Source organism: Podarcis bocagei (genome assembly GCF_964188305.1).
Source record: "Podarcis bocagei genome assembly, chromosome: 5".
Classification (NCBI taxonomy): domain Eukaryota; kingdom Metazoa; phylum Chordata; class Lepidosauria; order Squamata; family Lacertidae; genus Podarcis; species Podarcis bocagei.
In genome coordinates, this window is record NC_138129.1 from 20,132,581 (window position 1) to 20,148,441 (window position 15,861).

The window sequence follows — 15,861 nt, forward strand, 5'->3', positions numbered from 1 at the left end:
ACGAGGTATGACTGTATTACAAAGCTTATGGGGAGATGCTCAGAGCAAACGAAGGGCTGCTTCACCACTATGAATGTGATTACACCAAATTTAACTTCTCATCCTTGCATTTCCTCTGTCTCATGTACATCTCTGCCCACCCACAGCGTTTTGCCTCTGATGCACCCTCAACAATGCACCCTTGAACCCAGACTCTGACTTGTACCCTTGAGCAGATGTTGCCTGTTTACTTGACTCTGCAATACTGTATTCGCCCCAGCTCAATAGGGAGACTGGTTGCTCAGGAGCAGTTTATACAAATATTCGTTAAATTTAGATGGGACTTTGCCACCTCGTTTACTAAAGAAACCACACCTGAATACTGTGTTTGCTGGACAACCGCTTTGGTACAACTCAGGGCCGGATTTAGGTTTGATGAGGCCCTAAACTACTGAAGGTAATGGGGCCCTTTATATGTCCAGTTGTTCTTTGTCAACAACAAATTGCAGCTGTTTTTTTGTGTTGAATATATGCTATATGGTAATTTATGGATCTAATAGTATCTAAAGCCATTTGCCACTGGTACTGCATGTAGGTTTTATTTTATTTGTTTTTTATCTTATATTTTGGAAATGTACATCCAATTTCCCCCCCTTTACATTTTTTGGGGCCCCCCAAGAGAGTGGGGCCCCAAGCTATACCTTGTTTAGCTTATACGTAAATCTGTCACTGGTACAAGACCTTGAGCCTTGTAGGTCTCATTTCACATGATTGTTTTTCTATATGGGTGAGACTTTGCTCTCAATTTTCCATGCTGTGGAGTAGGGTGAATGACCCTATGTAATATAATCATTATTTAGGACACCTACACATGGAAGAAAAGGGATGCGGGTGGCGCTGTGGGTTAAACCACAGAGCCTAGGGCTTGCCGATCGGAAGGTTGGCTGATCTAATCCCCGCGATGGTGTGAGCTCCCATTGCTCGGTCCCTGCTCCTGCCAACCTAGCAGTTCGAAAGCATGTCAAAGTGAAAGTAGATAAATAGGTACCGCTCCGGCGGGAAGGTAAACGGTGTTTCCGTGCGCTGCTCTGGTTTGCCAGAAGCGGCTTAGTTATGCTCGCCACATGATCCAGAAAGCTGTCTGTGAACAAACGCCTTTACCTTTACCTATGGAACGCCCAAAGTAAATTGAAAAGACATTCTCGGTGCACAACACAGGCACCTGGAGACTTGATACTTTACTGATTCTGTCAGTTCAGCCACATTATCATCACTATTTGTGGAGTATGCAGAGTGTTAGAAACTGAGATATGAAAGCCAGGAGCTAAATGGTACCTCAGACCTAGGTTATGGGTGCAACAATGGAATGTATAGGTGCACTTTTATAACAAGAATAAAAAGCTGAAAATGAAGGAACTGCAGCTAAAATCTTGTGTTCATTTTTCACATGGTCTAGTCCTTCCCCTGCCCACCCCCCTAATATTCTTATGAGGGTCTCTTCTCCAGTCTTCAGAGAGTAGCTGGAAGTGGAGAGGCAGAAAAAGGTCCTCCTTTGCTTCCACTCTGCAGTTTTAAATTGAAATCTTGGGCACAGTACTGCACCCAGAGCTCCCTGTTGCAAAATGCACCTAGAACAATGGGAGTTTCAAAGACTTAGGGTGCATTATTAATTTGTGTAATTTTTGAATAGAGGTTCCTAGTCGACTGCCACCACCCTTTGCTTTAATAAGGTTTAAAGCTAAAGAAAGGCTCTTCAAGTTGTCCATAGGGACTTCCTCGAGTCATCATTGGCGTTTCGCATGACTCCTCATACAAAACCGAGACAAACAGACACGAGAAACCAAGACGGATCGGGCCCAAACAAATCAATGGAAAAGGCTCGGAGTAATTTAAAGTGCCTGGGCCAATGAGAGAGGGAGGAGGCAGAGTGAAGATTCTATCAAAGGAAACAGCTTCAGAAAGAGAAAAGGACACGACTGATCACAAAACCGACCATCAACAGGAAGGGGACTGGGTGCACAGCTTCCTGCACTCTGCTCTGGGGGAGCAAATGATCCTGGTTCAGTAACAACAAAGACATAAAGCTGGGAGGAGCCAAGGAGGGATGCAAAGCTCTGCTGGAAATTACCCATGCCTCCTCTCTAAGGAGGTCTATTTTTGAGAGTCGAAGAAGAAGAAGAAGAAGAAGAAGAAGAAGAAGAGCAGCTCCATGGCCTTTTACATGCTAGGAGAAGGGAGGACTTGACTAAGCAGCATCAAAGTTACTTAGATCACAAAATCATGGATATACTATGCAGTAAGAGATGCTGAAGGAGCAATCCCTTGTTTAACTTGAATGGATTTCAGAATGCTTAAAAAATAATTTGCAATTCATAATTCTGGGCATACAAATGACAAAAAGAAAAATCCTTTGTGTAAAAGAATTTATATGCTTTTTAAAAATCTTATTCCATGTAATGAAGCCGTGTAATACAAACAGAAGCAGGCCTTATAAATACATTCTTCCAAAGGGGGTCCCAGGTCTTTGGAAGTCATATTTCATGTCAGTAAGTACTTCAGGGTCCAGCATTATCAAAACATTGGCAGGGTCTCTTTTCTAGATTGCCACTCTATTGACTTTCCCCAATTCTCATATGTGAAGAAAGCAATTCTTCACGCGGTGCATAGTTACACTATAGAACAGGCATAGGCAAACTCGGCCCTCCAGATGTTTTGGGACTACAATTCCCATCATCCCTGACCACTGGTCCTGTTAGCTAGGGATGATGGGAGCTGTAGTCCCAAAACATCTGGAGGGCCGAGTCTGCCTATGCCTACTATAGAATATACTCCCACAAGAGGCAGGGGTGGCCACCAACTCTTGATGGCTTTAAAATAGGATTAGATTAATTCATGAAGGAAACGGCTATCTATGGCAAACTTCTATTTTGGGCATTTCTACAGCAGTGAAATGTTGCACAACAGGGAAAACGAATGCCTTTAACCAATTCTCTCTCATGCCACACATGAACTATGCATTTATAAGATTCAAAGACCGAACGAGAAGTAAGGAAGACTATGGAATGGGTTCTCCATCCTTCCTCCTCTCAAGCACTTACCTGTGTGAGGATGTAGCTCCTGTTCGCCTCTTCCACTTTTATCAAACTGGCATTGATATAGTCATTATCATCCTGCTGCAGCTTAATTCGACTGTGGTCAACTGTAGAATGCACAGTTAAGAAAATCACTGTGTGTTATTCATTTTATGCGAAGCAGCTTATTCAAAAAGAAGGGCTAACATCTTTCAATTCAAAATAATGAAGTATGGGACGGCACCCATTATATACGATTCTCAAGAACTCTTCTGAAAAGAGTGTGTGACTGATGCTTAATAAGATGTGTTACTAACAACAACTTAGTTTGCACGTCATGTTAACCCATAGTTAAAATAAGCTATGGTTTAATGTGAACAAGCATAGGCTCATGCTGGTGTACACTGCTGATATTGTGGGTGCTTTGACCTTTCCCACTCCTGCTGTGCTGGAGGGGAGACAAGCCACAGTTTGACTTGTAACATGCAAACCTGGGCTTGAGGTTTGTTTCCCGCAAGCAAACCACAAGTGGTAAGTGAAGAATAAACCTTGGCTTCAGCTTGTGGTTTGTTTGGAGAAACAAACCATGAATCCAGCTTGGGATGTAACAAGAAGCCAGACTACAACTTGGCGTGCATGGGCGTCCATGATTTCATCAGAATGAACCAGCATCAGAATGAACCAGCATGCTGATCAGACACATAAAACCATAGTACACTTTAACTATGGTCTAATGTGGTGTGCAAGCTGGATTAAAAGAGATGTTATGTTTGCATTTTCACTTTCAATCAAAATAGATATAAGCAGACCTATACCAGGCTGAAGTTGTATGCTTATGTCACATATTTTCAGAAGAGATCGGAATATCAATAATTCCAAAACATAATCCTTCACCTACACTGTTGCGTATCTTTTATTCAATTAATGTTTCACCCAGCTATTATCAATAGTCAAACCACTTTGACAGTATCTGCACTTCGTTTCAAAAGATCTGGTTTGCTCTATTTAGCCTACCCAGATATAGAAGAATCCCTACATTTTACAGGAAAACCAAACTGACTGGAAGCCGTTTCATCTAAAACAAACAAAAATCAATGGTGGTTACCACAAAAAGAACCCCTAAAACTGATCAGTAAGCAAAATTATGTGCAACATTATAGCTTCTATTGAGTTTTCCTGGAAGACTCAGCTGATTTTTAGTCTATTAAGTGATGGTAGAGATTTTCCAGTACATGGCGATACCGTATCTTCAACATTAATGTAGATAGGAGATCTGTGACTGAATGCACATGACTTTTTTTTTTTAAAAAAAAATCCTCATGAGATGCAGGTGGTCATTATGACACACTTGGGAATTGAACAGCTAGAAAAGTTCACCACAGCTTGTTTGAGAGCCAGTGCAGTCAACGTGGAGACAATCCTGAATTTGAACCAGGGAGACTTAATTGCAAATCCCCACTCATCCACCTCTTAGCCAAACAGGCCTCATAGGATTGTTGCAATGATAAATTGAGATAACTCAATGCACATGGTCCTGAGCTTTCTGGAGAAGAGGTGGGTAACAAATGGAATTCACTGCTACGAATTGTGGCAACAGCCACTAGCTTAGATGGCTCTAAAGCCAATTAGACAAATTCACGTAGGACAAGGCTATTCATGGTTACATGGTACAGCCAGGTCTAGAGGCAAGATTCCTCTTAAGATCAGTTGGTGGGGTAGAAAAGCAAGATGGTGCTTCTGTATGTGTCCAGTGCTTGTGGGCATCCTGCAGGCACTGGTTAGTTACTCTGTGAAACAGAATGCTGGACGAGAAGGCAAAGTGTTTTTACGTGATTAAACAGGAAACCACCCAGCTTTTAAACTAGACATTAAAAATGAAAGAGACTGAGCAACGGCAGTTCTTCTCTTTACTTCTAAAAAGCCAAGTGTCTGTGCTCATTACTTGCGTCGGAACCCAAACCCACCAGTCCATTCTGGAAGCCCTTGCTTAGTGCATGGAAACAGGCTGAGCTTACTCAACGAGGAAAAGAAAGCACAACCTTCACAAGCTCACAGGCACTTCTCTTTTACTACTGCAGGCATTCCAGGACAAAGGTCTGATATTGGAAAATGCCACCCCAGGTCGAACCCTAGCAAAGTTTATCACCGGCATGTAGAGAAAGCTGGGCATTTGAAAGGTTGGGGGGGGGGAGATGAGCAAGGTGGACATACTGCAAGTTCTCTACAGTTTTGGGACAAACTGGACTCCATCTCTGCTTGCCCCAGCTGCGAATTTCTCTGCTTTGCATGTCTTTGCCCAATTACAATGCTGGAGGACCAGCGGTAATATTTTGGTATACTATCAAAATAGCACAGAGCAACCTATTTTGAAATTGTTATTTAAAGCAACAGCAGGGTGCTGTTTTAAAGTTGCACGCACATTGGAAACAATACAGTTTTACCTTGTTTGGCATTGCATGTGCACTACTCCGCCCTTTTGTAAAGACTCCTTGAAAGTATTGAGAGGGATACAGAACTTACATGGGCTGACATCTCTGTATCTGTTGCGATTTTTGTTTCTGGGAAGTTTGGCCACTTTACATGGAAAGTCACTGGCTTCATGCCTTATGTCCTAGAAGGAAATAAATTAAGAAATTTAGCTGTGCTGTAAATCTACATGGCAGTCTCAGTTCATTCACTGTACATTATTATTATTGCTTTCTTTTGGTTGGTTCAGGAATAAAAAACACTGAAAGCTGATGGCTTATCACAGTGCTTGATTCTATTTTGTGGAGTCTGGAAAGAAACCATTAAAACCATTGTTTCCAGTTTTTTAGATTGAATCACCCAAGGAGAATCCTTGCCATGTTCAATCTTACATTAGAGGCTGAGCAATATATATATATATATATATATATATTTGCTTTCGTATATATTTGCTTTCGTATATATATATATACACACACACACACACACACACACACACACACACACACACGACGTCACCGAAAAACGATTTTGCACAGTAAGGATTTTAGGATAGAGACCATGTTATTTGCCAGATTTCATTTGTGTGACATACAGGAGAAAGCACAATTTCACTTCTAGACCATGATTACCAGTAGTGGGTCTTGTATTAATTGCAAAATAAGTAGATAGGCAGGGATATCTCTGCCAGAACACATTTGTCCTTTGGTATCCTACATGCCACAATTTCGTAAATACGTATTAATAGCTAAGGGCTGCACATGTCTGGTTAAGATAAGAACCCAAGTTTTCTTGAGTCATCAGCGCCATGGGCTGGAGCCATAGATTTCAAAAGAATCCTTTGTATGCAGTGTGTTCTGTGCACCAAGTCAGCAGTACAGTTTAGAAGCAACGAACTTAAAAGATTTTTGTGCTGCCTTATTATAAAACCAAACCTGTCTGAAATTGGATTGCACTATGTAGCAATGAAGTGTGGATTACAAATATTAAGTAAATCAACCATTTTAAAAAAATGACAGGGACTTGGTATAGGAATTACACAGCATTAGAAAAATACAGAAGACCTGGTATAGATTCAGAAACTGAAATGCAAATTGCTGGGTTTTAACTTGAAGCAGCATGAAAAAACAAGCTGTAATAAAAAAACTTAAGAAGTTCCAGGAGAGGGATCTTCCTTGCATATGCAAAATGAACAGTAAAGCTCAGCTTAAATGGTCATCCAAGAAAATTAAACAAATTTGGCTGGGCCAAATGCATAATTTTTGACTAGGCTTGGAGTGAAGCCATTTTTTATATTTATTTTGTTAACTAAATAAATATAAGACTTACATGAACACCATGCAAGTTCACTTTGTTTTTTGTACTCAATTTAGACATAATAGAGAGTTAGTGCCAGATCCTAGTGAATTTTTTTTTCCAGGGACACACCCACCCACACCCACCCGGCTGGCAGAATATACACAGTTCTGCCAAGTACTAAACTTGCAAGTGGCCTTGTAAACCCTCTTACATTCAGAGTTTATTCTGACTTTTTATAACATTTCCCAGCACATGGTAGAATAAGTCCTCCAGTGTCAGAAGTATTGCTGAACTAAAGAGACTACAGTGTAATTGCTTCTGAAGAAACTTTCCTTGGGCCCAGAAGATGTGAACAGATGTCCAATGGAGGCTAACATTCCCTTCCTGGATGCAGAGTAGCCAGTCAACTTCTAGACTTTCTAGATTTATTTTTGGAAGAAAAACTCCTTTGTCCACTCCTATAGATGACATGGGCAGTACAATGCCATTGATTCTCCTGGACCTCATTGTGGCTTTTTATGCCATCAGCTATAGTACGTTTTTAGAGAGGCTTATCATGTTGGGTCTTGGTGGATCTTGCTTTTTGGCCACTCCACTCATACTTGGATGGCTGACTCAAGAAGATGGGATTTCCTCAATATTTATACTCTGGGATCCCACAGCACTCTACAGTCGTACCTTGAAAGCCAAACGCCTTGGCTCTCGTACGTTTTGGCTCCTGAACTTTTTTAAAAAACAGGGTAGCCTATAAATACTGCAAAATGAAACAAAAACCAGAGCATGGAATTTCCAATTCCCCAGCCATAATGAACGCCTATGGAGCCACACCTGTCTTTGCCCCCAACCACAATAGTCTACTTCTGCGTCAACTTCTGCAATAAAACACTTCATCTTGGTACTGTCAGTACAGATGCTTTGAGAGGTGAAACTACTGCTGTTCCTCTTGAGAAGGACATCCAGCTACGCCCTTTGTGACAGGCAGGGGAACCAAAACCATACGTTGAGTTTTCTGTTCTTATGAGATGTCTCAATGGCAGTGAGCTCATTAAGCAAAGTTCTAGTCACAAGTGGCCAACTTCTGCACCCTTGGGGAGCTGGAAACATCCCCCCCACACGTGGTAAGACTGAAAGAAAGCCTGTGCAAGTACTCTGACATCAGTGAAAGGGAAGGAGGCTGTGGAATGAATGTGTTTTCCGAGAGATCTCAAGAGACAGATTGGCATCAACTCACTTCCTTCCAAGAATGAGCATGACCGACATTTATACAGAGCGTGCAGGATGATTCATTGCTTCTTCTAGATACACTTTTACTGTGATAAAAAAACCCAAAACCTTCTTGATTCAAGTATGGAGAAAGCCCTGCTCCAGGTGCCCCCATCAGGTGAAATAAGGCGGGTGGTCACTACAGAAAATGTCATCTTGGTGCAGGTACCAACCTGGCTGTGGAATTCTCTCCCCAGAGATTCTTGCCTGGTACCTTCTTTATGGTTGTCCTGGAACCTGGTGAAGACTCTCTTTTTCTCCCAACAACATCTGGAGGGCAACCACATTGCCTACCCATTTGAACTACATTTTATCATTTATATGTCTTGCCCAGAAGACAAGGTTAAGACTGTGGTGGCCTAGTGGTTATAGTGCCAGGCTAGGACCCAGGAGAGAGGGGGCACATTCTAGTAGTGGGTATGGCGAGAGACAGAAATATGTGTAGCAATAGGTGCAAATATTAGCTCTGTACACTGGACACACACCTGCACACACTTAACCTCCATCCAGAGAAGCAAGATGTATTATAGCCCGAAAAGAAAATGGTGAGGATTGTGGCCTGGGAAGAGACAGTGTTGCTGAGGAGTGAGGGTGGCCTATAGGGAGAGTCCTGAAAGCCAGATTGAGAAGGGTATTCTGTGTGTGTGTGTGTGTGTGTGTGTGTGTGTGTACATGTACACATTTGGCTCCCAGTCTGAGATTCCCCACTCCTGTTGTGCAGTATATCAAGGACAAAACTTACACTAGAGCAATAATAATAATAATAATAATAATAATAATAATAATAATAATAATAACAGCAACAACAACAACAACAACAACAACAACACTAAATACGACAACAGGATTTGGGTTACTGTGGTGCAAATGTTTTAGTGCAGAGTGTAGACACTTGTTCACTGTCCGATATCCCTCCCTGTTTAGAATACTTCTTCAGCCCTACTGTAAAAGTTGCAGCGGTCAAACATCACAGAATCGTGCTGTTAAAAGAGATCTGAGATAAGCAGACACTGATGTAACTGAATTCAGATGACGTGCAGGGAACAAAAATAGAGCTAAGGGCTCGCTGAAGTGGCAACCTTTTGTCTGGGTAGTACCACTCCCAAGTCTTCAGGTGGGAGGGGTCTCACATGATTGAGTGCTCCTTCATAGAGGAATGAATATATATACACTGGGTATACATAATCAATAATAACATATTTAAATCAACCATATGTACAATTCTATATACCTTAACACTCCTCCCTCCACAAGGTTTATTTAACTTTTAACATTTTAATTGCCCCAAATTGTTCAAACCTGCCCAAATAGCTTCTCAAACCAATCCTCCTCCTTCTCATTGACCTTATATCCTTTCATTTTATGTATCTTCACAGTTAGATATTTTAAGATTATAGTGTTTTCCCGTTTCCCCCTCCATTGGTTCAATGGGAGAGGGACACATATATATATATGAAAACTGGATGCCAGGGGAAACCTAGCCTAGTTCCACCACCCCACAGATGGATTTTTCATTTTGATTTTGATTTCCGTACGGAGGAGCACTGAAACGCTACAAGCCCCCACTAGCAGCCTCAAGCAGCCCAGACGCAGGTTCACCACTTACTCCCACTGGAAACAGCCCCGTCATTCCAAGAAATAGGTGGCATTTGGAGTAAACCCCAAGTAGAAAGAAGAAGAAGAAGAAGAAGAAGAAAACCTTGAGAGGAAGAACCTCACCAACACAAGATTTCCAATGTTAAATACTTAATGTGCTTTAAGCATGAGTCACAATAATCTCATGTGCTTGAATCGTTCAGGGGAAAAAACAGACATGGCAGCAAAGTGCAGCTTGTGAATGGGGGGGGGGGGAAGGAGGTGACAGATCACTATCCCCCACCTTTCCAGAAAATCTCAACTGAATAGCTTCCCGTTTCTTTCATGAATAAGAAGCCTGATTAAAGCTGCACGAGGGTGAAGATTCATCCCTGGTCTACAAGAACCTAAGGGGAACAGGCACGACTTTGTCTTGCTAGAGTCGCTATACCAAATCCTCATCAAATGATTAGGTATTGTACAAAGTATATTGGTGCTAAAATGGGTTGCTCTGTATGGAAACTGCTCCTCCCACGGCGCCCTGCGGTGCTCACTTCCATCTCCTCTGTTCTTCTGCATCAGGCCATTGAAATGATTGCTGTATTTTTCACTCTGTATGATGCACCTGGCCGTAAGACGCACGTAGTTTTTAGACGGAATAGTGGATGTATGATTTTTGTGGTACATGCTGTGGCCACACACATGTGATTTGACAGTGAGTTTGGGGTAGCCCAATGCAAAAATCCTGAGGATCCATGTGGATCTGTGCTTTGTACCCATGTTTTGGCACCATTGCTGCCCCAAGAAACAGTGGATGCGTGATTTTTTGTGCAGGCTATAGCCATGGACATGCTATGTGATCTGATGGTGAATTTGGTGACCCAATGTAAAAATCCTGAGGATCCATGTGCTTTTACTTCCCCCCACCCAGGCAGCCTCCTTTATCGCTAGTGTCCCTTATCTCCCTCCCGATCGCTTGCTGATCAGCAGCTTTGTTTCAACACCCCCTTCCCCCTTTCTAAAAAAAAAAGCACAATCAGCTGTCAAAGGTTTCACATTTATGCTGGCTGACTATGTTGTCACAAACTTTTTGCCTCAACGTGGCAAAGGGAGAGGACATCAATCACAAAGCACTGGAAGGTAGTGAAGTCAAGCTTATTTCATGTACACCTTTTCTGCAATTACTGCACTCGAAGTGGGGTCGCAACAGATAATAGATGTTGCAACTTAATGATTCAGTTCATTACAGAAACTGATAAATCAAAAGCAAAGGCAAGTATCAACACAGCACTTAATTCAAAATAATCCATTGTACTAAAATTACTGAGACTAATTGTGACACAAAGTCACAATTCATTTAACCAATCTAGCAAAAAACCCGAACAAACTCAGCAGCAACAAAAATATAAATGAATTAAGTTAGTGAAATGGCAGCAATAACGGCACATATCCAGGTAAAATTACTATCTAAAGTGGTGAAATTGCAGCCAGGGAGGGGAGGGGGGGCGTGAAATCACACAATAACCTTTAACCCCAGTAAGTAGTCAGAATGAAAAAAATTATTTGGCAAGCAGGAGAAGGCGCTAACTCTTCCTTCGCACACCAACAAACATCCACACAAGCACATGATTAGCAAGACTGCCGATCAGATAAAGTTTTGTGTGAAGTTCTTAGGAGAGAGAGATAAACTCTTACAATGAACAATGGATACTGAGAGTTTTGATTCTTGCAATTATTTTATCACACTGCTTCGCATTTGCTTGACTACACAGCACTACTTGCTAACATGGCAGGGGAAGTAAACAAGCAACTGTGACCTTACCCCTACAACCAGACCCTTGCAATGTGGTATTCCTAGAAAGCCCCTTGCTGCTTCAAGTCCCAGAGAAGTAATTTGACGCATGCATGCGAATTAATGTGAGCAACCATTCAGGGACCACATTCAGCAGGCCTAAGTGCTGAAACACACAAGCCTCAGTATGCAAACTAGGTAGAACCATTAAATCATGTCAGCACTTGGAAAGAGGTTAATGCAGAAGCCTTTGCTCCTTTCCTAGTCATCACACCCTGTTGAAACCCGAGAAGTCACTGCTCATCCTCAAGTCTGCCATCTTTGCCAGCTTATGACGGTAAGGGCACACAGACGGGCTGTCAGCACCCCTGCCCTTCTTATTGTGAAATGGCCCAGTGCTGGGAACTTTCCAAAGCCACATGAGCATTGCCTGGAAGCTTTGCAAATCTTATTTTAGGCAGCTTCAGGAAGCTGGAGATAAGGTGTATATGACTGCCGAGTTTTAATAAAATAATATGGCGTTACAAGCATCCTGTTCGTTTGAAATGGTAATATATTGTTCTTCATTGCCCAACTTTTGGGATGCAAACAAAAGATACTTCAATCAATCAATCAATCTATCAGATTTCAAATATTCTGACCAACCCTTGTAAATGCAAGTTAATGCACACAAGCCCAGGCAAAGGAACCATTCCAAACATTTGTGTGAATCTGCAATTCAACTGTCTTCTGTAATACACAGGACTGTATCTCTGAATAAGATACTACTAGTTTTAGTCATACAGGAGTTTCGTAGCTTGCTCTAGTGGTGTAGAGCTTGCTGTTTTAAATATGTTTTATTGCTTTTATGGTATGGTGTTACAGCGGACGCTCAGGTTGTGAATGTGATCCATGCGGGATGCACGTTTGCAACCCGCAGCATCCGCAACCCGTGGCGGCGTGTCTGCACATGCACGGGTTGCGATTCGGTGCTTCTGCGCATGCGCCGAAACCTGGAAGTAACCAGTTCCGGTACTTCTGGGTTTTGGCGGTCCGCAACCCGGAAAAACGCAATCTGAAGCGTCTGTAACCCGAGGCATGACTGTACTGGTATTTTTATGGTTGCACCCCATATTGGGATCATTATGATGAAGAGCAGCCTACACGTTATTTCAGATAAATAAACTAAAATGTGCCTACTTGGCTTGTTAGTGGCATTATTCCCACAAGTAGCATATGTTCTTTTGGCTGACATGGAAGACTGCCCCCAAATACCAAGGTAATCACAACAGATTCTCTACTGCGCAAACACAGAGAAACAAAAGGACACAAAAGCTGGTCAGAGCACAGAGACATGAAGTAATCAGCTAGAACAAAAGCTATCGTGCTTCCTAATTCCGGCTGCAAGCTGAAGAGAAGAAATCTACCCCAGCAAACAATGCCCATTGTTCAACGAAAAGCCCATGCTTCGCTTGGTCCCTGGAATCTTCAGCTTGAAAATATCTCATGTGAAGGGGCTGAGAGAGAGATCTTGGAGATCAAGACAAATAGTAATGGCAATATGAACTGGCTCTGTGCAACATACTCTGTGAGGTAGGTTAAGATGAGAGGCAGTGAATGGTGGTTGAGTGAGGATTTGAACCCTGATCTCCTAGGGCCTAGTCTAAAACTCTAACCACTACACCACCACTCCCTTTTTCAATGCAAACCTAGAATCAAACCATGCACAGCAATAATCATGCAACTTGCTGGGATAGCTCAGTTGGTAGAGCATGAGATTCTGAAGCCTAAGGCCATAGGTTCAAGCCCCACCTTGCGCACAAGTTTCCTGCATTGCAGGGGGTTGGACTAAATGACCCTTGGGTTCCCTTTCCAACTCTACAATTCTATGATTCTATGACTAGCCATGGTGTGTTTATTTAAACACACACAGCAGTAGTGGGAAGGGGCTCTATCACGGCCCACCTGCCGCTGCAGTTACTAATTATGTAATTATTGTCCTATTTGTTCTGGCCCTCAGGAACAAAGGATAACCCAGTTTAGTGTGGAAGGCATATATCTGGACTTCCTCTAGAGGGGTTACTTGATTAATGAAATGCAAGTTTTCTGTATAACAGAAAGGTGTGGGGCGGTGGTTGCTAACTGAAGTTTAGTTCTGTTCTCTTAGGAAAGCTCACCACAGTTGCCTCTAAGTTAAGAGTTAAGAAAAGTTGATAGGTGAATGGAAGAGAGAATATTAGCTTGCTCAAGTTGGTTTACAGATCTCTAAACATGTTCACTGCTACAGTTTAACCAAATTTCGCCCAATGAATCATCATCCACAACGGCGCATACCACTGCGATTAGCTATGAACAAATGCCACAAAATAATCAAAACACGATCCACCGTTAGGTGTTTGTTGTCTACCATGGTAATACGTACAATTCAAATTACAGAAACGGCATCTAAATGTGTGAATTGCTCCCAGACACAAACTACCCCGACAACAGCTATTATGTCCGTTCAGGGGCCGCCATTACAAAAACTCCTCCATTTGCATTTATTGGTAAAGGGCCAGAGCTTTATTTAAACAGCAACACATAGATTCATGTACCTTTTTGAAAACACAAAACGGTTGGGATCTTACATCTTTTGTTACGACAACCTTACATTTCAAGGGATTTCTCAACTTCAGCTGAATGGGGAAGGGTAAGGACGGCGGTGGTCTTGAAAGAACAAGAACAAACGTTTCGTTAGAACATTCCAAAATACCCAGCGGTGATGAAAGAAAAGTGAAGAAACAACATCTGACGACGCTCAACCCCACCAGTCCTTCTAAGCGCTTACAAGTCAGATGTGAGCAGACAGGAAGAGCGGCAGAGGGGGGAAACTGGCAAAACTAAGTCCATGTTTGGACAATCAACTCTTGGCTTAACCAGTGAGAGATTAACAAACTCTCCCGCACATTCATGCAGCTGCTTCTGCTGATCCGCTGGATCAGGCCACTGTTCCATCGAGTCCAGCATCCTGTTCTCAGAGAGGCTAACCAGATGCCGGTGGGAAAGCCCAGCTCAACAGCACTCTCCGCTCCCATTGGGTCGCAGCAACTGGGATTGAGAATAATAATAATAATTTATTATTTGTACCCCGCCCATCTGGCTGGGTTTCCCCAGCCACTCTGGGCGGCTTCCACAGAGACCAAAATACACTAAAATGTCACACATTAAAAACTTCCCTGAACCTTAAGATGTCTTCTGAATGTCAGGTAGTTGTTTATCATTTTGACATCTGATGGGAGGGCGTTTCACAGGGAGGGCGCCACTACCGAGAAGGCCCTCTGCCTGGTTCCCTGTAGCTTTGCCTCACGCAATGAAGGAAACGCCAGAAGGCCTTCGGCGCTGGACCTCAGCGTCCGGGCAGAACGATGGGGGTGGAGGCGCTCCTTCAGGTATACTTGGCAGAGGCCGTTTAGGAAGCCTTACTCCTCTGATATGGGCTTACCCTTCGCCCAAGCAGAGAAACAGCATTGTAGCCAGTGTCTGGAATTAGCCAGGCACCAGGAGCATTTTTGTACCTGGCTATCGGCCACTTGTGGCCCGGTGAAGATGCCTGAGTGCCAGAATAGCACCATCTGGAGGTACATGCCTGGGGAATCCTTGGACCTTGGTTGTTTTCACACCCCAAAACAACAACAACAAACCTATGGTTACGTGGAACGTAACACACAAGAGAAAAATAACTACCAAACTTTTAGAAGACATCTGAAGGCAGCACTGTTTAGGGAAGCTTTTAATGTTTAACAGGTTATTGTATTTTAGTGTTTTGTTGGAAGCTGCCCAGAGTGGCTGGGGAAACCCAGCCAGATGTGCGGGGTATAAATAATAAATAATAATTATTATTATTATTACAAGATGTACCGTATTTTTCGCCCTATAGGACGCACTTCTTCCCCTCCAAAAATGAAGGGGTAATCTGGGTGCGTCCTATGGGGCGAATGCAGGCTTTCGCTGAAGCTTGGAGAGCGAGAGGGGTTGGTGCGCACCGACCCCTCTTGCTCTCAAGGCTTCAGGAAGACATCCGCAGCCTAGGCAGCCCTGCGGGAGGTCCCGCAGGGCTGTCTAGGATGCGGATGGCAGCCTGCTTCCCGGAGTGTCGGGCACCCTGAAAGCAGAGCGCCCCACACGCCGGACAGACATCCGCAGCGTGGGGAGCCCTGCAGGAGTTCCCCGCAGGGCTTCCCACGCTGCAGATAGCAGCCTGCCGCCCGGCGGGCAGGGTGCCCTGAAGCAGAGCGCCCCTCGCGCTGGGCATACATCTGCAGCGTGGGGAGCCCTGCAGGAGTTCCCCGCAGGGCTTCCCACGCTGCGGATAGCAGCCTGCCGCCCGGCAGGCAGGGTGCCCTGAAGCAGAGCGCCCCTCGCGCCGGGCATACATCTGCAGCGTGGGGAGCCCTGCAG

General features: G+C 43.5%; 1 protein-coding gene across 2 annotated transcripts in view; it reads right to left on the reverse strand.

The window, feature by feature from the left end:
• PTPN1 (protein tyrosine phosphatase non-receptor type 1) overlaps positions 1 to 15,861 on the reverse strand; it is an 87,820-nt gene that overhangs the window by 18,613 nt on the left and 53,346 nt on the right. For both annotated transcript variants that reach the window (XM_081196411.1, XM_081196410.1), the window contains exons 2-3: positions 5,571 to 5,661; positions 3,078 to 3,178 (exon numbers count right to left, since the gene is read on the reverse strand). In XM_081196411.1, the coding sequence (XP_081052537.1) occupies positions 3,078 to 3,178; positions 5,571 to 5,661 (192 nt within the window). The remainder of the gene's footprint in view (positions 1 to 3,077; positions 3,179 to 5,570; positions 5,662 to 15,861) is intronic.